General features: G+C 43.2%; 2 protein-coding genes across 3 annotated transcripts; one reads left to right on the top strand and one right to left on the bottom strand.

Annotated features, from left to right (window-relative positions):
- Window positions 1-1,461: 1,461 nt before the first annotated feature.
- LOC307102903 (guanylate-binding protein 6-like) lies at window positions 1,462-20,134 on the bottom strand. Of its 2 annotated transcripts, none has more exons than XM_079776620.1 (11): window positions 20,011-20,134; window positions 17,834-18,037; window positions 17,038-17,165; window positions 11,991-12,100; window positions 11,589-11,785; window positions 7,265-7,510; window positions 5,656-5,936; window positions 4,742-4,954; window positions 3,700-3,802; window positions 3,188-3,381; window positions 1,462-2,008 (listed from the first exon to the last, which is right to left on the bottom strand). In XM_079776620.1, exons 2-11 carry the CDS (start codon window positions 18,021-18,023, stop codon window positions 1,781-1,783), a joined length of 1,890 nt encoding a protein of 629 aa, XP_079632746.1. In that variant the 5' UTR covers window positions 18,024-18,037; window positions 20,011-20,134; the 3' UTR covers window positions 1,462-1,780. The 2 variants fall into 2 exon arrangements, with proteins under 2 accessions (XP_079632746.1, XP_079632747.1); XM_079776621.1 differs by lacking the exon at window positions 20,011-20,134 and adding an exon at window positions 18,926-19,145.
- Window positions 15,765-16,071, top strand: LOC307103206 (ATP synthase subunit epsilon, mitochondrial-like). The gene has a single exon (XM_079777340.1). The coding sequence runs from the start codon at window positions 15,796-15,798 to the stop codon at window positions 15,985-15,987; it is 192 nt and encodes a 63-aa protein (XP_079633466.1). The 5' UTR covers window positions 15,765-15,795; the 3' UTR covers window positions 15,988-16,071.
- Window positions 20,135-20,895: the final 761 nt, after the last annotated feature.

The raw sequence follows: 20,895 nt of genomic DNA, 5'->3' as shown, positions 1-20,895 counted from the left end.
TGACCCTTGATTAGAGCATAGAGGCCACCACTGCACATTTAAGGATGATAAAATGTCTCTCACCAGCGCATGTTCTTATGTTTGGCAATTTGTTTCTAACACCTTAGAAGTATAATTCAGGATAGCAAGTAGAAGTTACTCTAGCTGAGATTTCCAAGTGAGACAGGCAAGTGTATGTCTTAGTTTTGAAGCAAATACAATGGATTGAGAACCAGGCCTATAAGGAGACCAGATGAGGATACAAATTTTATACTTCTATACTTTGACTTAAGATGAAACCCCTAATTTTGCAGGCTGGTGTCATTTCTAGGAGTGAGAACTTTCATGATCTCATAGCCATTTTTTACATTTTCTTGTTATTATTGTCATTATTAGTGTTATACTTTACATTTTCTCTGTTATTTATTTATTTATTTATTTATTTATTTATTTATGAATAGAGGCTCAAGGCACGAAATTCATGCACTGGGGAGGGGGTGTCCCTCAGCCCAGCCTGCACCCTCTCAAATCTGGGACCCATTGAAGGATGTCTGATGCCAATTTAGGCCTGACCCCTATGGGTTTAGACCTAAACTGACAGTCAGACATCCCTCTCATAATCCAGGACTGCTGGCTCCCAACCTCTTGCCTGCCTGACTGCCTGATTGCCCCCTAACCACTCCCCTGCCAGCCCAAACGACACCTAACTGCTTACTCCTGGCCTTATCTCCCCCAACTGCCCTCCCCTGCCAGCCCGGTTGCCCCAACTGCCCTCCCCTGCTGGCCTGGTAGCCCCCAACTACTCTTTCCTGCAGGTCTGTTCCCCCCAACTGCCTGTCCCTGCAGGCCTGGTCACTCCCAATTGCCCTTCCCTGTAGGCTGGTTGCCCCTAACTGCCCTCCACTGCCAGCCCAGTCACCCCTAACTGCCCTCCCCTGCCAGCCCAGTCACCCCCAACTGCCCTCCGTTTCCTGCAGGCTGGTTGCCCCCAGATGCCCACCCCACTATCCTGGTTGCCCCTAGCTGCCCTCCCCTGCTTTCCTGGTCACCTACAACTGTCCTCCCCTGCAGGCCATCTTGTGGTGGCCATCTTGTGACCACATGGGGGCAGCCATCTTTGACCACATGGAGGTGACCATCTTGTGTGATGGTGTGATGGTCAATTTGCATATTACCTCTTTATTATATAGGATTTTTTTACAGGATGCAGAAGAAAGAGTATATAATGAAAAGCATGTGGATTGTTTACCTTGATCTTACCCACTTCTCCTGAGTTGTAACTGATCATACTTCTTTGAGGATTACCATAATTATTCATTGTGTACACATATATATGAATGCACACAGTAATTACATTTTTTTCCAGTAAACACATTATAGACTTCTTGTGTACCTCCTTTTTTCACTTTACAATGTATTTTCAACATTGTTGTATATTTATAAAAATAGAGCTAAATTCTCTATTCACTGTCTGCATAATATTCCAGTATGTACACATGTTTAATTATATTAACAATTTATATAAATGAATATTTTTGTAGTTTCCAATCTTTTTTCATTTAAAGCGATAAGTTGATGAATTGTTTGTGAGTATATTTATTTAAATTTGCAGATTTCATAAAGTAAACATGCTATATCAAAGCATAGGAGCATTCATTCTATCTAATGAGGGCTAGGCATTGATATTCTTTAGTAGGCACCTTTTTTTGTTTAAGACTTTGATGAATGAAATTGAAAAGAATACACACTAAAAACAAGCCATAGCATATATCCACATTCTGAAATTTCTTTCAAAGGAGAATTATTTCTTTTGAAACAGTGAGCCAAAGCCTCTCACAATATTACCAATAAGTTTGCCAGGAGCACACAATATTGAAGAGAGCTCAGTGCCAATTCTATCTATGGTTTTTGCAATCCAGGGAGTATTATCATTTTGAGTAGTATCCATCGTTTCTCTCAAATGATTGATCTCTGCATTCATCTCTTCGGCTTTCTTTCTAAATCCATCTCTAAGCAGATCTTCTTGAATCTTAAAAAGAAGTGAGAAGGGAAATAAAACTTCTTAAATTCCCATGTTTTTCAAGAATTTCATTTTCTATTTAATAACTTTTTCACTTTAAAATTGTTCGCTCTTACACAATCAAGCATAATTTGCAATAAGAAATAATCCTATCTTGGACCTAAACACTGAAAAAAAGCATAGTTTACATTCTTACAAATATTCACATATCCATAGGGTTTTGCTAGGATGCTAAACCTGGCCTGAGGACAAATGCAATGTGTGCAATCACAATATCAGTTGAGAAGTAACCTTGGTTTGCTGGCACCAATTCTCAGTTCCACTTGGAATAATATGACCAACCAAATGTAGAAATAATAGAAAATTATACATTTCACTAGAACCATATTATAAACACGTATAGATACCCAATCATGAATTCTTCCTTTGCCATATGATAACTTGATTAGATTCTCCACACCTGGGAACCATGCAGCAAGTTTGAAGCTGTCATATCCCTGTATTTTTTTATTAATATATTTTATTGATTTTTTTACAGAGAGGAAGGGAGAGGGATAGAGAGTTAGAAACATCGATGAGAGAGAAACATTGATCAGCTGCCTCCTGCACATCCCCCACTGGGAATATGCCCACAACCAAGGTACATGCCCTTGGCCGGAATCGAACCTGGGACCCTTGAGTCTACAGGCCGACGCTCTATCCACTGAGCCAAACCGGTTAGGGCATATCCCTGTATTTTTAATATGGAATTTCTGATAGTTTATTGTCAGCATAGATCTACCCTAGAGTCTTTAGGTGGTAGCAGGGTTCCTGCTAATAGGCAATGATCTTGGTAAAGCAAACCAGTTGGTGGTCATAATAAATACATGTACTTCAAATAGCTGTGTATTCAGACAAAATAAGTCATTTAAAAATAACCCAAAATCACACCTCAGAACCTATTTATATTGTCTAAGTATTCAGAGATGAGATACTTGTCGTGACCACTCCAGAGTCTATGAAAAGAGTAGATTTCAAAGATATTTTTTACAAAGAAAAGGAACAAGGGGGAAATTCAAGGTTTTAGCAAATCACAAGTAGTAAATGGCAATGGTGTTGCCTCCGTGGTCTTGCTATAACATTCTCCATCCCACCTGAGCTATCAGGACAATGACCATGGAACACTACTGAGGCCATGGCAGGACTTACCTTCAATTTATGCTCCAACATCATATTCTGCTCTCTTAATATATTCTCTCTTTCCCTCTCCAGCTTCTCCTTCAGTTGCAATATATTTTCCTCGAGACTCCTCTTCTGTGCCTCCATCTGTTGCTGCTGCTCCTGTAGTTTCTGTCTCATCAGCTCCTGTTCCTTCTCAGCTGCCTCCTTCTTGGCCCGCTCCGCTGCCCCAGGGAGGTTTGAGAGAGGGAAGAAAATTAGGTGAGGACTAATCTCTACCCTCCTGCGCTCTGAGAACAAGCAAACTGGAAGGGGAGGTGGAAGAATCTGAATTGCTCCCTTTGCCACACCATCAAGAGCACATTTCAGAGTGTGATGGGAAAGGCCCTGGCTGGCTGAGGTGCCCTGGTGTTTTCAGAGTTAGAGAGTTATGTTCCACAGAAGGACAGAAAGCTTCTTGTTTCAGCAGGTTTTGTTCTCACAGCTGTCAAAGGACACTGCAGGTACCTGCGATCCATGGTGAGCCCAGCCCTGCCCCTTACCTGCCATGGCCTTCTCCCCATCCGTGAGCGCTTTGTCTGCCTGCAGGATGGAATTCTCTATTGCTGCCTGTGACTGCAGGAACCTCTGGAGAACCTCATTTGCCTGAGGAGACAAGAAGGAACAAAGAACTTTGATTTTCACTGGGAAGAATAGTGCTGCAAAACAAAGTATGTCCATGTAATTTTTCCTCCATGATTAAAACTGCATCATGTTTCCACACAGTTTCCAATCTCATTAGAGAGACCAGAAGCTCTTCATAACCCTGAGTCTCTCTCCTAGTGCCCCATTCTTCTATTCACTCTACATTCCAGCCAGTGAGAACCATGTTCAGTGCTGCAAAACCACTGGCTCTGGTGCTTTTGTATATTTACCTTCCAGGGAGAAATGTCATCTCCAATTAGTGTTGCTATTCTCCTCTGACACTTGCTGGCTGTACCTTTAAGCAAGTCATTTTAACCCACCTGTGTCTCTCAGTTCAGATGTGTGAAATGTTTACAAAATGTATAGATGCCTCTTAATGCTAGTTGAAGGATAAAATTAAAATACTCGGGAAAGAACTCAATATTATGTCTTAACAATAAGAGATCAATAAATATTAATTGCATTATCATCATTATTATTTTAATATTACTTGTTACTATCACCTAGGTAGCCAACTATCTCAGATTCATAATTATTTTAATGCTATGTGCAATTGTGTAAGTGTTTGACTTCCTTTTCTCTTTTGATCAGCCTTGAATACAAAGACTCTTATTTTAACTTGTAAATTGTTTGCCTTTGACACACTGAATGTCATTTTGTTGGATGGAAAAATGATTATTTCTCTTCTGTCTTTCATGGATTTCAGAAATCCATATTTATTTCTGAGAATGTATATTATGACTTTTCAGGAAAAAAAGATGAAATAACCTTAAATGCTAAAACAGTCTTGATATCCCCACATGCTCTGATATAACCCACAACTCGTGCTGTGCTCTCTGATTTCCAGGAGACTTTCTTGACTTTAATCTGTAGGATCCCTATGCTCCCCTTATTCCTCACCTTCACTCCTTTCCTGGGCACTTGCCAGTAGTCCTGTTCAATCCTTTCCTTTGTTTCCATGTAGAGCTTGTGACCACCAGAAACAGAGAAAATGCCTGCTGAAATATCTTCCATTAGGGACTTGGAAAGCTGCTCAAGTTTATCCTGGCAGTATTTAACAGATGCCTCTTCATTCTGCAGCAAGAACTCATCCTTCTTATCCTTTATGATTTCCTGTAAGGGAAGTATAGAGGGGTGTCACCAGGAGAAAGGAACAGAGGAGAAAATATTCCAAAGAATCTGGTGGTTTAGCTGTGGTCCTCATGATAAAAGCATTCTGTTGGAGAAAGACATGGAATAAAACAGGAATTACAAGGCTTCCTTTACTCACAACCCTGAAAACTCCATGTGAGGCAGGAAAAAGCTTCTAACCCCCTTGGGTCTCAGATCCTTCATCAAAAATGTTGGTGTTGAATTACCTTATCTCTATGGCTCCCTGCAGCTGTAACTTTTGTTAATTCCATCTTCAATGGCACAATGATACAACAAGGAGCCATAGGAGTTGAAAACAGCCTGGTCTGAGGGTCTGTTAAGAAAAATTTGGTTCATGGGAATGGGAAAGTGTCCTCAAGAAAGTGACTAGCCAAGGAATGACTTTTTGGTCTTCTGGGCAGGCTTGAATTCAATACAAGTATTCAGTTCAGAAAGATGTCTATGCTAATTATGCATCAGAGATTCGAAAAATTTTTGGATAAACTACTGAGGTTTGGTGATGAGGGAGCAATGAAAATGCAATGTTTTTAAACTGTATCCCTCAAAATCCAGACTACTCAATCCATGAGTAAGAGAGGAGGACTAGGGTCAGAAAACCTCTTTTAGGCTTCATTTTTCAAGGGAAGAGTCACAAAGTGTAAATAAATACTAAGACATATTACCACAAGATTCTTCAGGAATGCCTGGTTGTCATCCTTGAAGGAGTTCTCCATGAAGATTGCAATGGCTTCCCTCTCACAGGCTGTGTGCAGGTCCAGCAGCTCCTGCAGCGTGTCTGTGGGGAAGCTCACTCTCTGGGCCATCTGCTCGCTGTAGTGGTCGGCTGCCTTCTGCACAGCCCCTGAGTTCTCAAGCTGGGCCAGAGTTGTCACTGCATTCTCCAAACAAGGCACTGCTCCACTGTTGATGGCATCCACATAAGTCACCACCAGAGTCCTTAGCCCTAGTAAGCCAGGAAATTTAAGGGATAAATATCAATTTATCACTCAGCGGGATCTATGATTCAGACTCTACATTTCTAAATCTCTCTGTCTTTTTGTCTCTCACACAAACACTCACTCATGTGCGTGCACACACACTCATACACACAAACACACTACTTCCTTCTACTATTGTTGGGCTATGCAGTTAACTAGATATTAACAGGAGATCAGGGAGCAAATGGAATCAGACATCTGATAAAGCCTGAGTAAGTAGGAAAAAACAGCCTTACAGTCACCCTAGGGAGTCCACCCAACTAACCAGGATGGGAGAAAATGGTGCAGAAAGAATTTCTTTACTAAGTACCTGCACAATAGGAGCCAAAAGACCAAGCAGAACTATGAAGCATGTTCAATAGGAGCCAAAATTCGGACCATAAATGGGAGAGGGCACAAAACTGGGAAAATCTGGGGGAAAGATTGCATAGAGGAAGGGCACAAGCCCTGAAGAAGACAGGAAAGAAATTGGATAGTTTTCAAGAAAGCCTGCTCTTTCTCAAACCCAAATATATATGGGAAGCTTAACCAATACCTCAGGGCAGGAGCTGTCCTCTAGCCTGCCAGCTCTCTGTCTCCCTGAGAGTGTACTTTGCTTTCACTTTAATAAACCTTGCCATTATTGCTTAAAACTCCTCCTACATGAGAATCCCTGAAATTCCTTTCACACAATACCACAGAAGAACATATTTCCTCCAGTAACACTATTGTCCCATTGACTCTTAATTTTTATGTTTCTTTAGACCACAAACTAACATAATTCAATATATTCCTTTATCTAACATACTAAAGGATATCTGGAAAACATAATTTCCCATTGAAAATCTTAGAAGCAAATTATTTACATAGGTAGACAGAGGAGGTAAGGTAAATCTGATTCTATTTTTTTCCTAATTATGCTGTGTCCAGTAAATTTTCAGAGCTTTTTGAGCTAATAGTCATTAGTAAGTTGCTCTAAACTCCCAAAATACCTTTTGTATTCTCCTTGCAAATCATTATAAAGAACTTCAATTTAGGAAATAGTGTATTCTGTTTTTATACCCAGTTAGTGATTCATTATTAGTAGAACACTTTTTATATGTATGGATGCTGCAGATTTTGTTGTCAATGGTTGTAATTTTGGAGAGGAATTTATAAACACCCAAAAGTATGATAAGTATACATGTGTCTTCGTGGAGTATGAATATCTGTAGACCCATAATTCTATATAGAATCAAAAATAAATCCTGGAGAACACATCCTATAATGTATTCAACAAATATGAGGCCCCACAAAATGTGAAATGGAGACTCACGTTTCCCAGTGACCATGATTCCCTCCCTGAGGGTCTTGGTCCTCGTCTGGGTGAGGATGTAAGAACAGAAATTCTTTGTTTGTTCCTGGAATTTAGGATCCAGTTGGTTGTCTGCAACCTTCTCAATATTGGCTAGGAGTTCTTTGTCATTTATTGGCCGGTCAAAGACAAAACACTTTCGTTTTGGAAAGAAATGCCGGATGCACTCTCTAGGGAGATTAGATATTTGAGCTTTGGGATTCAGGCCTGAAAGATTAAAACAAATAAAAACAGGTATTACTGTAAGAGCAGTCTGACAGGGATTTTTGTATCTTTGCCCTATTCTATCTGTATGACTTGTGTTTACAGTTCCTTTAGCATAGATATCCAAATGCTTCTTTAACATCAAATTTACCAATGATACAACTCTGGGGGAAATATTTGGCAGAGAACAAACCTGGTTAAAAAACAATAACAATAACCTATTGCTGTTATAGGATCTAAAAATGGTAGAGTATTGTCCATATTGTCTATATTAGCTACTGAAAGAATAACAGAAGCACAGGTCAAATGTAAGTTTATGGTCTACTTGATCCCATGGAGAAATGAAGCTGTGGATCGAAATGAAAAGCTCAAACAAGACTTAATGATGCAATGTTAGAAATAACACCAGATTATTTAAGGAAAACTGTTTAGATGCAAAAATAATGTGTACAGCATTAGCTTTAAAAAAATAAAAATAAAAACCTCGCCCTAACCAGTTTGGCTCGGTGGATAGAGCATCGGCCTGTGGACTGAAGGGTCCCAGATTCGATTCCAGTCAAGGGCATGTACCTTGGTTGCGGGCACATCCCCAGTAGGGGGTGTGCAGGAGGCAGCTGATCAATGTTTCTCTCTCATCGATGTTTCTGTCTATCCCTCTCCCTCTCTATAAAAAGATCAATAAAATATATTTAATAAATAAATAAATAAATACCTCTGAAGAGTAAATGTAGCTAAAACATAATTTTAAGATATCACCATTAGTCTCTAAACTCTTTAAGGTAAAGAACTATATTTCATTTGATAGCTTTGCTGCTCTGTGTAGCCCATTTCTCATTGTTTTGAGAAACCATAAATAGAAACATGAAATCAAGAGTGTATAAATCAGAAGTGGAATTTCATTCAAGGTTTCATCAGATACCTGCATTCCCATGTAAATGTAACCCATTCAAATATTTTTATTATTTTGAAATTATAGCTAGGGTAAATACATGGAAATTGGGGAAAAAGAAACTGTGATACAGATAGAAAGAATTAACATCATTAAAATAATGCCAAAAGGAACCTATGGAGTCAACACAATCCCTGTCAAAATACCAAAGGTGTTTTTACAATACCACAAAAAAAAAAATCCCAAAACTTATATGAAAGCATAAAAGACCCAGATTAGCCACACAAATACTGAGAAAGAAGGACAAAGTTGGAGGTGTCATGCTACCTGATATCAAACTATAATACAATGCTATGGTAATCTAAGCAACATAGTGCTGGAATAAAACCACACATATGGATCAATTGAACACAACAGAGTGCCCAGAAATAAACCCATGCAAATATAATCAATTAATGGATAACAAAGGAGGCAAAACAACATACAATGGGGTAAAGGCAGACTAGTTGGTGTATGGTGTTGGGAATTTGGGCAAATATGTGCAAAAGAAGTGAAACTATACCACCTTCTTACACCATATACAAGAATAAGCTCAAAATAAATTAAAGACTTAAATATGAAACTCAAAACCATAAAACTACTAGAATAAAACATAGTAAAATCTCAGACATGAAGGCCAATACACGTACAAAAAGATGTTCAACATTGTTAATCATCAGAGAAATGCAAGTTAAAACCACAATGAGATATCACCTCATGCCTGTCTGAATGGTTCTCATTAATAAATCAACAAGCAATAAGGGTTGGTGAGGATGTGGGAAAAAGGGGACCATTGTCCACTGTTGATTGGAATGCAGATTTGTGCAGCTACTATGGGAAAGAGTATGGAGGCTTCTCAAAAAAGTTGAAAATAGAACTGTCTTATGACCCAGTGACTTCACTTCAGGTTATGTATCCAAAGAAGTCCAAAACACTAATTCAAAAGCCTATATGACTCCTATATTCAATGCAGCATTATTTATAACTATCAGCCCAGTGCACAAAATTCGTGCATGGGGGGGTGTGTCCCTCAGCCCAGCCTGCACCCTCTCCAATCTGGGACCCCTCAAGGACATCCTTCTCACAATTCAGGACTGCTGGCTCCCAACTGCTCTCCTTCTTGCCTGTTTGATTGCACCTAACCGCTTTTGCCTGCCAGCCTGATCACCCCCTAACCATTCCCCTGCCAGCCTGATCAGCACCTAACTGCTCCCCTGCCAGCCCAATTGTCCCTAACTGTCCTCCCTTGCCAGCCTGGTCACCCATAACTGCCCTCCCCTGCCAGCCTGGTCTCCCCCAACTGCCTTCTCCTGCTGACCTGGTTGCTTCCAACTGCCCTCCCTTCAGGCCTGGTCGCCCCCAACTTCCCTCCCCTGTCAGCCTGATTGCCCTCAACTACCCTCCCCTGCAGGCCTGGTCCCCCCCAACTGCCCTCACCTGCAGGCCTGGTCCCCCTCTACTGTCCTCCCCTACAGGACTGGTAGCCCCCAACTGCCCTTCTCTGCCAGCCCAGTCACCCCTAACTGCCCTCCCCTGCAGGCCTGATCGCCCCCAACTGCCCTCCCTTGTAGGCCTGGTCCCTCCCAACTGCCTTCCCCTGCTGGCCATCTTGTGGCAGCCATCTTGTGTCCACATGGGGGTAACCATCTTTGACCACATAGAGGTAGCCATCTTGTATGTTGGAGTGATGGGTCAATTTGCATATTACATCTTTATTATATAGGATATCCAAGATATGGAATTAACCCAAGTGCTCAACAATAGACAAGTAGATAAACAAGAGGTGGTACATATACACAATGGAATACTGCTTGGTCATAAAAAAAGAATGAAATCATACCATTTGAAACAGCATGGATGAATCTAGAGAATACTATTCTCAGTGAAATAAGTTAGACAGAGAAAGACAAATATCATTTGATTTAACTTATATGTGGATCCTAAGAACAAAATTGAAACAGACTAAGAGATACAGAGAAAAAAACAATGGCTGTTGGGGGTAGGGTGGGGGGAGTGGTGTTGGACTGCTGGGTGAAAAAGTTGAAGTACAAATACAAGTTGGTAGTTACAAAATAGTCAGGGGAATGTAAAATACAGCATAGGGAATATATTTAATAATATTGTAATAATTATGCATAATGCCAGGTGGTACTTGAAATATAGGGGCAATCACTTTGTAAAGTATGTGATACCTAACCACTACGATATACACCAGAAAATAATACAAAATGATATTGAGTGTAAACTTTACTTGAAAAATAAAATTGTTTTAAAAATAAAAATCTATGATATAGAAATTAAAATTATCCTATATAATAAAAGGATATTATGCAAATTGTCCCTAATGGCTGAATGACGAGCTATGATGCACACTGACCACCAGGGGCAGATGCTCAACGCAGGAACTGCCCCCTGGTGGTCAGTGCACTCCCACAGGGGGAACTCTGCTCAGCCACAAGCCGGGATAATTGCTGTGAGCACAGCCTCTCCTGCCTCCTCAGCAGTGCTAAGGATGTCCGACTGATGGCTTAGGCCCACTCCCCACTGGGCCTGAGCCTTCAGTTGTACATGGCCTGAGGGCTCCCGGACCTCTAGTATTATGATAATTATCAAAAATATCCCAATAGATTAGATTGAAAAGACAAAATATTCTTCTTTCAGTTTATTAGAACATAAAGTAATATTTACAGATAACATATGTATAAAGACATTAGAAATGTATATGTCCCTTTCAGAAGAATCATATCTAATTACATAAAAAATATTTTTTCATTAGATAGGCTTTTCATTGTAATTTTATGCCAAACAAGTATTTGATCAGCTGCTTTCCTCAACACAGAAAAGCAGAAGCTAAAATAATAAACATAAATGTCTGCTCTTTAGAAGGCTTTAGCAACTCTGTATTCAAAGTTACAGTTGGATTCTCAGTTCCAATGTGTAAAGAACAAATGGGTTATGAATAGTTTTACTCTTCTTTAGGCTCCACTTTGCTTAAGTGAACTTAAACTCCAGTCCATAGAGCTTTTCAACCCATTCCCAGCCACCATTTCTGCAGACTTCTTCTAGCCTCAAGTACAAATGCAACTCCAGACATGATGTTTAGTACCTCCCACCCTGTATTGGACCATCCACTGCCCAGCCACACTATGTTACCTGGAATCAGCTTCAAGGCATTCTCCAGGTACTCATCTTCTGTGATAGGGTGACCATTTAACTTCAGCTCCAGGGTGAAATCCCGTACGGTCCAGATAAAGTCTGGAAAGAAACTCACAAACTCTGCTGAATCGTCTACTTCATCTGGTGTAGGGGAGGACTTTGCCCTGATGAGTTCTGTCAGCTCTGTCACGTAACTGGGACCCAGCTAAGGAAAGTAAACTTTCTACCCACAATTCCCACATTTCTCTCATTAAAAGAAAGAGTATTATTAACACTCTCTTTCATTCTGGTTCCTTTTGGTCTACAAAAGGCAACTAAGTGAGAGGAAAGGAGGAATTGACTGGATCTCCATTCCCACAGCCTCCATGACACATGGAGGTTGAGAACCTGGAAGGATACTGCAGCTGCTCCAGCGCCTGGTGGTTGATGGTGCCCAGGCTGTTGTAGACGAAGCTGCTACACAGAAGCACGGCCAGGGCAAAGATCCACGAGTCATTCTTAGGGTCGCCCTGGAAGTACATTAGGGCAAGACATTCAGGGGTTTACCCTATAGAAATTCATTCAGACACTAAGTCTAACAGTCCTTTCTTTTATTTCAGGTAATGTACTCACCATGCAAATAAGTAAGTTTGAAGACCAGCATATCCTATATAATAAAGAGATGATATGCAAATTGACCCTCACACTGTAACGCCATCACCAGATGGCGACACACATAGTGGGGGTGGGGCATCAGGGGCAGGGCTGGCGGCTGCTGTGCACGGCTTTCACCAGGATTCCTGTGGCCCCCTGGGGACACAGGGGTCCCAGCGTCTGCTGTGCATGGCTTCTGCCGGGGTTTCCACGGCCCACCGCATGCGCCATGGGGGGGAGGCCCAGCAGTGGAGCATCAGGGCAGCACTCCAGGACTCAGGGTGGTTCCATGGCCCGGGGCAGGGGAGAGGGGAAAGAAGGGATCCTGGGTCTCAGGTGACTTCGCATGATGGGTCACTAGTATATACATATGAGCTTTAGCAATTATAATAACATTATTACTGTGATCATATATTCATCACAGAATTTTCTTTTTATTGAATCAGATGAAATAAAATCCTATCTAATGAAAGAGTAATATGCAAATTAACCATCACTCTGCTACATCCACAAGTCATGCCCACAAGCCAATCAGGAGTGAATATGCAAATAAACCCAACCAAAATGGCTCCAGCCACAGAGAGCAGGAGGGAGGCTTGGGTTTCCCCGGCAATGGAGGAAGCCAAGCTTTCCGCCTGCCCTTGCCAGCCTAGGCCTCCACTCAAGGCTACAAAGTTTCAATGATAGAAGAAACATAAATCCAAACAGAAATGATGGCAGCCACAGAGCTGGAAAGAGCAGGAGGCTAGGGTTGCCCCCCGCGATGGAGGAAGCCAAGCTTTCCACACACCCTGGCCGGCCCAGGCCTCTGCTTAAGGCTACAAAGTTTCAATTATAGAAGATACATAAATCCCAACAGAAATGGCTGCCGCCACGGAGCAAGCAGAAGGCTTGGCTCCACTCCAGGCTACAAAGTTTCAATTGTAGAAGATAAATAAACCCCAGATACCAGGGCCTCCGCTTGGGTCACCAGGGGGCGTGGCCAGCCTGCAAACCACCACAGGTCCCTCACCAAGGCCGCCCCAGACCCCAAGGGAACCCCCACCCTGATCCTGGACATCCTTCAGGGCAAAGCAGCTGGCCCCCACCTGTGCACCAGGCCTCTATCCTATCTAATAAAAGAGTAATATGCAGATTGACCAACACTCCAACACACAAGATGGCTGCCCCCATGTGGTCAAAGATCCTGCCCCCATGTGGACACAAGATGATCACCACAAGATGGCCAGCAGGGGAGGGCAGTTGGGAGGGACCAGGCCTGCAAGGGAGGGCAGTTGGGGGTGATCAAGCCTGCAGGGGAGGGCAGTTATGGGTGACCAAGCCAGCAGAGGAGGGAAGTTGGGGGCGACCAGGCCTGCAGGGAAGGGCAGTTGTGGGGGGGACCAGGCCTGCAGGGGAGGGTTGTTAGGGGCAAACAGGCTGGCAGGGGAGCAGTTAGGCATCAATCAGGCTGTCAGGGGAGTGGTTAGGGGGTGATCTGGCTGGCAGGCAGAAGCAGTTAGGGGCAATCAGGAAGGCAGTCAGGTGAGAAGTTGGGAGCCAGCAGTCCTGGATTGTGAGAGGGATGTCCGACTGCCCATTTAGACCCGATCACCCCTCAAGGGGTCCCAGATTAGAGAAGGTGCAGGCTGGGCTGAGGGACACCCAACCCTTGCACGAATTTCATGCACCAGGCCTCTAGTCTTACCTTATAATAGAGAAACATGCAAATTGACCGCACCTCCGCTATGCCCACGATTGGGCCGGCAGGAGGCTGGGGGCGGGACTCCGGGTGGCATATCGGCCGTTGAGAAGATCAAGATGGCGGTGCCCAGTGGCCGGGCCCATGCCGCCGCTCCCGGGGGTGCCTGGGGCGATCGGCACCCCGGGGGCGTGGCCAGGCCCCTCCCGCCCCTCTCGGGGGGCGATAGGCCATCCGGGGGGCGTGGCCGGGCCCCTCCCGCCCCTCCCGGGGGTCCGGGGGTCTATCGGCCACCTGGGGGGGCGTGGCCCGGCCCCTCCCGCCCCTCCCGGGGGTTCCGGGGGTCAATCGGCCACCTGGGGGGGCATGGCCGGGCCCCTCCCGCCCCTCTCGGGGGGTCCGGGGGTCGATCGGCCACCTGGGGGGGCATGGCCGGGCCCCTCCCGCCCCTCCCAGTGGTCCGGGGGTCGATCGGCCACTTGGGGGTGTGTGGCCGGGCCCCTCCCGCCCCTCCCGGGGGTCCCGGGTGTCGATCGGACACCTGGGGGGGCGTGGCCGGCCCCTCCCGCCCCTCCCAGGGGTCCCGGGGGGCGATCGGCCACCTGGGGGGGCGTGGCCGTGCCCATCCCGCCCCTCCCGCTGCTCCCGGGGGTCCCAGGGGCCGAGGCTTTCTGGGCCTTGGGCACCAGCGGGGAGCCTGCACCGATCGCAGGAAACCACTGGGGGTCGGCTCCTGTGATCGGTAGCAGGGACGCTGGGTGCGGCGAGCCCAAGGCCAGGAAAGCCTGGGGCGGAGGCTTTCCCGGCCTTGGGCACCAGTGGGCAGCCTGCATGGATCGCAGGAAACCACTGGGGGTCGGCTCCTGCGATCCTTAGCAAGGATGTTGGGTGCCGCCGAGCCCAAGGCCACCGCCCGGGGCCAAGCCCGGACCCTGAAAAAGGCAGAAGGCGGTGGCCACAGCCAAGGCCTGGGTCCCTGGTGCCGGCAGAAAACTGGTGCAGGCAGCCAGGTGAATGAAGGTCTATTGCACGAATCTTCGTGCAAACGGGCTACTAGTAACATATAAAATAACTTAGTGCAGCACCTGGTGTGCTATTAGGTTCAATGAATAGTGTTAGCACATATTTATTCTACATATATTTGTTGGTCATGGACTATATAAAATATTCCATAGTTATCATAACTGGGGATATATTCAAGAAATGTTTATGGGAAGCTACTAAATATTTCAACTGTTGTTAAAATTAAAAAGCAGTTTAAAATGACAAATATTACTTTCAAAGTGACTATTTCAAAGCCATGACAAACATCTATAGCAATGAATATAACAAGGATAATATCTACAGGAGGCTTACATCATAATGACATGTTATAAGCATTGGAACCTGTAGCTATAATAGTAAATTAAGGGGAGGGGGAGGGAAGAGATAATTAAAGAACTTGTATGCCTGAATGCACAACCTATCCACACTGACAATAGCATGGTGAAGTCCTGCAGAGGGGATGGAAATGGGAAGAAAGCATCAATGGGAGAGAGGAAGGGAGACATCTGTAATACTTTCAATATTAAAGATAAATTTTTAAAAATAGTAAATTAAAATTTACAAATCCATCGTGGAAGACCAGAGCTATGAAAGTTGGAATATTTTACATAACATGAAGTTTTCCTCAGCATCTTGACTGAAAATTAAAGACTTGGTAGAGTGTGAATTTGAATAAATGAAGGTATCCTGCAGGTGGGAAGACCCACAGAAACAAAAGTAGACATGGTAGCATACAGAGGTCTCTTCTCATAAAAGGAGAGTTGTTTGATCTGACTGGAACAGAGGGTAGGTCAAGAAGTTAAAGTCGGGCTGGGTCGAGCCCTGAGCCAACATTGAGGTGTCCTCATGATTCAGTCCGACTATCCCCCCTCTCGTGGCATCATGGTGGCCTACTGGCGACAGGCTGGACTCAGCTACATCCACTACTCCCACATCAGTGTAAAAACAGCAAGGGATGCACTGAAAACTGAATTCAGAGCAAGCACTGAGAAGACCTTCGGCAGCAGCGTCAAAATTGTGAAAGTGAAGAAGGAATAATGTACCCTGACTAAAGCTTGAAATGCTGCATTTTCAAGGTGAAGATGTGTGGACACATGTTATGGCAGATTGAAAACCATCTCACTTCATAGGGAAAATAACACCTGTCTTGTTGATAGATTGACAATGCCAATAAACTGAAGCCTGCTTCCCTTGGGGGGAAAAAAAAAGAAGTTAAAGCTGGATAGTGAGCTTAGTGCAACCAGATGAAGGACCTTAAAGGAGGGGTTCATTTGTTTGTACAAAACACAGCAGGTCTAAATAACGGCACAATACAGAATTTTCTTTCTCTTATAAACACTGTCTAAAGTTGTTCCCCAGAGCAAAAGTGGAAAATACATGGAAATTCTTGGAGGTAAATGCTGATTCATTAATTTATCTTCCAAAGCCCAATTTTAAATAAATGATTATAAGAAGTGGTACTTATGACAAACAAAAGGTTATTTAGACAGCAAGACTGTTTGATACACAAAACAAACACAAAATTTCTAAATCTTCTTTGGGTAGAAATAGAAAGTTGTAGAAATGTAGATACTATTTCCAAATAAGTCTCAAACAAAAGCAGAAAAGGAGAAATCATTCATTTTACCCTTCAGTAAAAAACTAAAATATCAAAAACTCATTTTAAATTTTGTTGAAAGATAAACCCATGCTTTTATAGAGCTATCTCATTCAGAGGTGTCTCAAAGTCTTCCAGGATGCTTGGTGAGCACTTGGTGAACTTCACCATAGGACTACAGACCCTTTGAGGGCAGGGCTTTTACCTGGGTCACTAATATCTACAGTACTAACTTAGAGACCTGGGAATATGGTGCTCAGCAATTGTTTACTAAATTGAATAAAATTATTCACCCAGTGCCGAGAAATAGAAAAAAAATTTACTCAATGTACCATGACACCTTACCTAGAAATAAGAGTCAAACAAGCGAGCATTTGCCTGATATATAGTTGGATTTCTAGATTTCACAAATAGATCAAGCAGTGAAGTTAAAGAGTTCGTTATGAGACTATCCAGAATGAAAACAACTTATCTGTGACTCTCTGCCTTACCTTTTCCACATCTCCCAGGCCCTCAGTGTCTAGAAGGACCAGAGTGCAATCAGGCTTACAGGGGTGAGGCACACACCACATCCAGATGCCCTTGGTTTGAGACTGCACCGTAGAGCCCAGAGGGAAACCTATAAAAGAAGGGGAGACCCAACCCACAGTGACAAGACAATCTAAGCAGCCAAGGGGCTACACAGTCAGATGTTTTGGAATGGAAGTACCCCAGAATATAAGATGGTGCTTTCTCTATTTTGTAAAAAAATGCTTCACTTTGTGTGTCATCTATTTCAAATAGGAGATGAATGTTAACTGTGAGAATGATATACAGCAAGAGCTCACAATGAACCAGATATAAGAAAGGTCACTGAAGACCATCATAAGGGCATTTTAAAAGAATGGTCCACTAAAGGTGGATAGAAGTAGACAGAAGGGAGGAAAAAAAAATTGAGATAATATGTTTTCCAGTTAAAGTGATAAAAACATGGCAGAGCGTATGGGAGGGGTTATTTGACAGAGAAAGCAAAACATGTTATGAGAGAGGAGGCACAATTTCAAGACCCCAGTGCTTGCACAGGTAAAAGAAGGAATCTATGCATTAGTAGGATAGATTTTCCTTAACAGGAGTAAAACATAGAATATGGTAATAGAATAAATTAAGGTAATAATTTAGTGGTGAGAATTAGTAGATTGGTTTATTGAAAGGAATTTAGCTCTTTCTTCATGTGACTAGTGAAGAAAACTAAGAAACTGTGATATAGCTAGAGTCAAAGAATTGTCCTCTGCCTGAGACACCACTCACCGTGATTCTGTCCTGCAAGCCGATTCATCAAGTAGGATTTGCCTGTACGATACAGTCCTACAATGGCCACAACCACCACTGGCTGAGAAATCTGGTCAAGAATCTCTAGAGCTTTCTGATTCACTGACAGCTGCTCATTGATGTTTTCCACAAGGCAAATGGGGGCCATCATGTTGGGTCTAGATGCCATGGCAACCTGCAAACCTAGAAGAACATCCCAGTAGAAATAAGATTACATTTCTATTCTCTGAAGCAAAGTTGAGCAAAGCACCCATCATCTTAAGACAGTGTGCGTGTTTTCCTTTATTTCTGGCACAGTCAATAAAGAATATCAAGAAGACCTCACAAATTCTGCATTCTCTATGTCCTGTTAAAAATATCCATGTGAAAGGACTTGTATGCATGCATATGAGCCTAACCCGTGGTCACAGACAACAGGGGTGTAGGGGCGTGCGTGGGGAGAGGTTTGGTATGGGAATGGGGGCATGAGGACAAATATGTGATACCTCAATCAATAAAGAAATTTAAAAAAAATATTCATGTGAAAATATCAAGTGGGTGTGCATATTTTCTGGACATGGCTGACCTAGGACTTTGTTAGGGCAGAGAAAGTACTTCTTATATTCCAGGAAGTGCTGTGCTGGTCCTTCCTAATTTTCAGACCATACCAAGAAAGAAGCTGAGCTAAGAGTTGGCCTAAGCAAGTTTCGGCCTGAGCAGTGAATTATAGCCTTGTGAGGGGACAGCATGCTCCTTGCCCAACTTTTAAGGATGTGACTGGGAGCTGGAGATGAAGCCACAATCATAATGCAGATCATCTGTGTTTGGTCATCTTTCTTTCTTTCCTCTTTCCTTTTTTTTTTTCTTTCCACCCAATAAACAAAGACAAGCCAGAGCTCTCTGAGCCAAGTCTGCTCTTGATTAAAAATAATTTAAAAAAACCAAAATATTAAAAAATGTGTAGGAGGTGAAAATCATGGAGAATCAGAATTAAAAGACATAAGTGTATCCTAATGCATGTTATAATGAGGAACATTGAGCTCATGCATAAGAAGCTGCCTCATGGCCCCATTCTATTCCCTAATCTCTTACCTCTCCATGGACCCTTCTTTTCCGCTCCACTTGCTGCTGTCCTGGTTATAGACACCTCACAGCTACCACTGCTCCTAATGGGGAAGCTAAAGCCAGCAGCTGAACCTTGCAGTCCAGGCTAGGTGTCCCTACCTCTCCATTCCTCAGAGTTCATTTTGAATCAGAAATTGAGAGGTTTAAGCTCAGGACCAAGTTGCTTGCAAAAGAAAGTTGAATTCCCACTTCTGTCCCACAGCTCCTCAGGTCAGTGTGTCCCAGAACAAGCTCCCAGGTCCTTCTCACTCCTCCTTGCTCCCTCTCCTCCTCCCACTTTTCTGTTGCTAGTTTACAGAAGTTTAAAAAAAAAAAAAAGCTGAGGAATTTTGTTTTCATTCTTACAGAGGACTCAGCAAAACAACTGAACCTAAAAACAATAATTGATGTAATTTTTTGGTAGTGATTAAACATTTGGAAACTGCAAAATTAAAAACCCCTCTTATAGGTATTTTTAATAGTTGATTAAAATATGAGAGAATGAATTATTTCATCTAAATACCACTTTATAGAATCTTTGGAATACTAAATACAGTGAATGTAATAAAGAATGTTTTCATGTTTAAATTGTATGTGAAGGATCATCTTCCCTCTGTTTTTTCAATGTCCCACAGACATCAGGGAAATGTCTGAGATGGGGAGGGGAAGATGGGGGAAGTGACAGGAAAGGACAGGTTTGGTTCCTCAGTCAGAGAAAGGACTTCAGCCCCTTCAAGCAGGTGATGTAGGGTGCACCCCTCCTTCTCCCAGGCAGGGCTCTTGGTGCAGCCTGGGAGGGTGCCATAGAGGGAGCTGGGCATCCCAGGAACAAGGTCTGCCCCTTGCCACTCTGCATCAGCCTTCCATCCAAACAGAGGGGCTGAGCTGCCTCCAGTTTATAGCCCCGCGGGCCACCCCTCCTCTGCCCCCACCATCGGCCAGCTGCCTCCAGGGCTGACATGGGGGGAGCCTTTGCCTCCAGAGCCAGTTGTGCTGCAAAGGAGCATGCATTATTATTGTTGATATTAGTTAATGAACATGTGAAGGAAATCCAAGTCTCTGAGCCAACTTACCTGTCTCCTAAGCTGCAGACAGTGGATAAGTTCTCGCCTCTCCTGTCCTCCAGAGTCTGGCTCCCCAGGGTGTTCACAGTTCTCTTTAGAAGCTGAAAACTGAGCAGGATGTTATAGGCAAGCAGTTATGAGCTGGGTTGAGAGGAACCAAAATCGAAAGGACACATCCTTTTATAGAAAGGTAAGTGTTGGGTTTTCATCCCCTCTCCCCCTCCCCCGAAGGCATGCAGGGTGGATGCCATTTCCCCCACACCCAGCTTGGAAATCCCAGGCTGGCACCTCACCCTCAAGGGGCTTGTTTTCCCTGACTTCACATGAACACAGAGCTGTAGGGCTGAATGTGAGCCAGTAACTGCTGGCAGCAACCTATCCCTCAGGGGTCTTTTTGTTGTTTTAATTTTATGTTTAGACTACCTTTTCATTTCTGGCTTTTAAAAAAACTAATTATTAATTTATCCTTCCTCATTATCAATAATTGTGCACATAAGGCTCCTATTTTTCCAATCAAGAGATAATCGTTAGTATTTTGTAGCATATTCTCCCACTTACTGTGTGTGTGTGTGTGTGTGTGTGTGTGTATGTGTGTGTGTGTGTGTGTGGTCTCTGTGGGGGATTAAAAGGGTCCTGGGTTTATATTTTGAGTGTTTCTTAAAATAAAATAATATAAAAATACAAATTCAAAAGTGACCATTCAAAATGAACAAAGAAATCTTAGCCATCAACCAGTTTTTGAAAGCTGACAAGTGCCACAAATATTGTCTATATTGTCTGCTTTTATCTTCTATTAAGTTGCATTCCCCATATTTGCATTTTCATATGAATCATAATTCATAAACAAAATATATGTGATTGTAAGGGATTTCACTGCATTAGGCCATGAACAAA

The sequence above is a fragment of the Cnephaeus nilssonii genome, assembly GCF_951640355.1.
Source record: "Cnephaeus nilssonii genome assembly, chromosome: 7".
In the NCBI taxonomy this organism is placed as follows: domain Eukaryota; kingdom Metazoa; phylum Chordata; class Mammalia; order Chiroptera; family Vespertilionidae; genus Cnephaeus; species Cnephaeus nilssonii.
This window is presented reverse-complemented; position numbering and strand designations above follow the sequence as displayed.

Excerpts from the sequence above, each read along its gene's own strand:
- LOC307103206 (XM_079777340.1), top strand. The coding sequence starts at position 15,796 with ATGATTCAGTCCGACTATCCCCCCTCTCGTGGCATCATGGTGGCCTAC.
- LOC307102903 (XM_079776620.1), bottom strand. The coding sequence starts at position 18,023 with ATGGCATCTAGACCCAACATGATGGCCCCCATTTGCCTTGTGGAAAAC. Across the intron at positions 4,955-5,655 it reads CATTCCTGAAGAATCTTGTG|GAAATCATAAAGGATAAGAA; the intron begins GTAATATGTCTT and ends CTTCCCTTACAG. Across the intron at positions 3,803-4,741 it reads TGCCCAGGAAAGGAGTGAAG|GCAAATGAGGTTCTCCAGAG; the intron begins GTGAGGAATAAG and ends TTGTCTCCTCAG.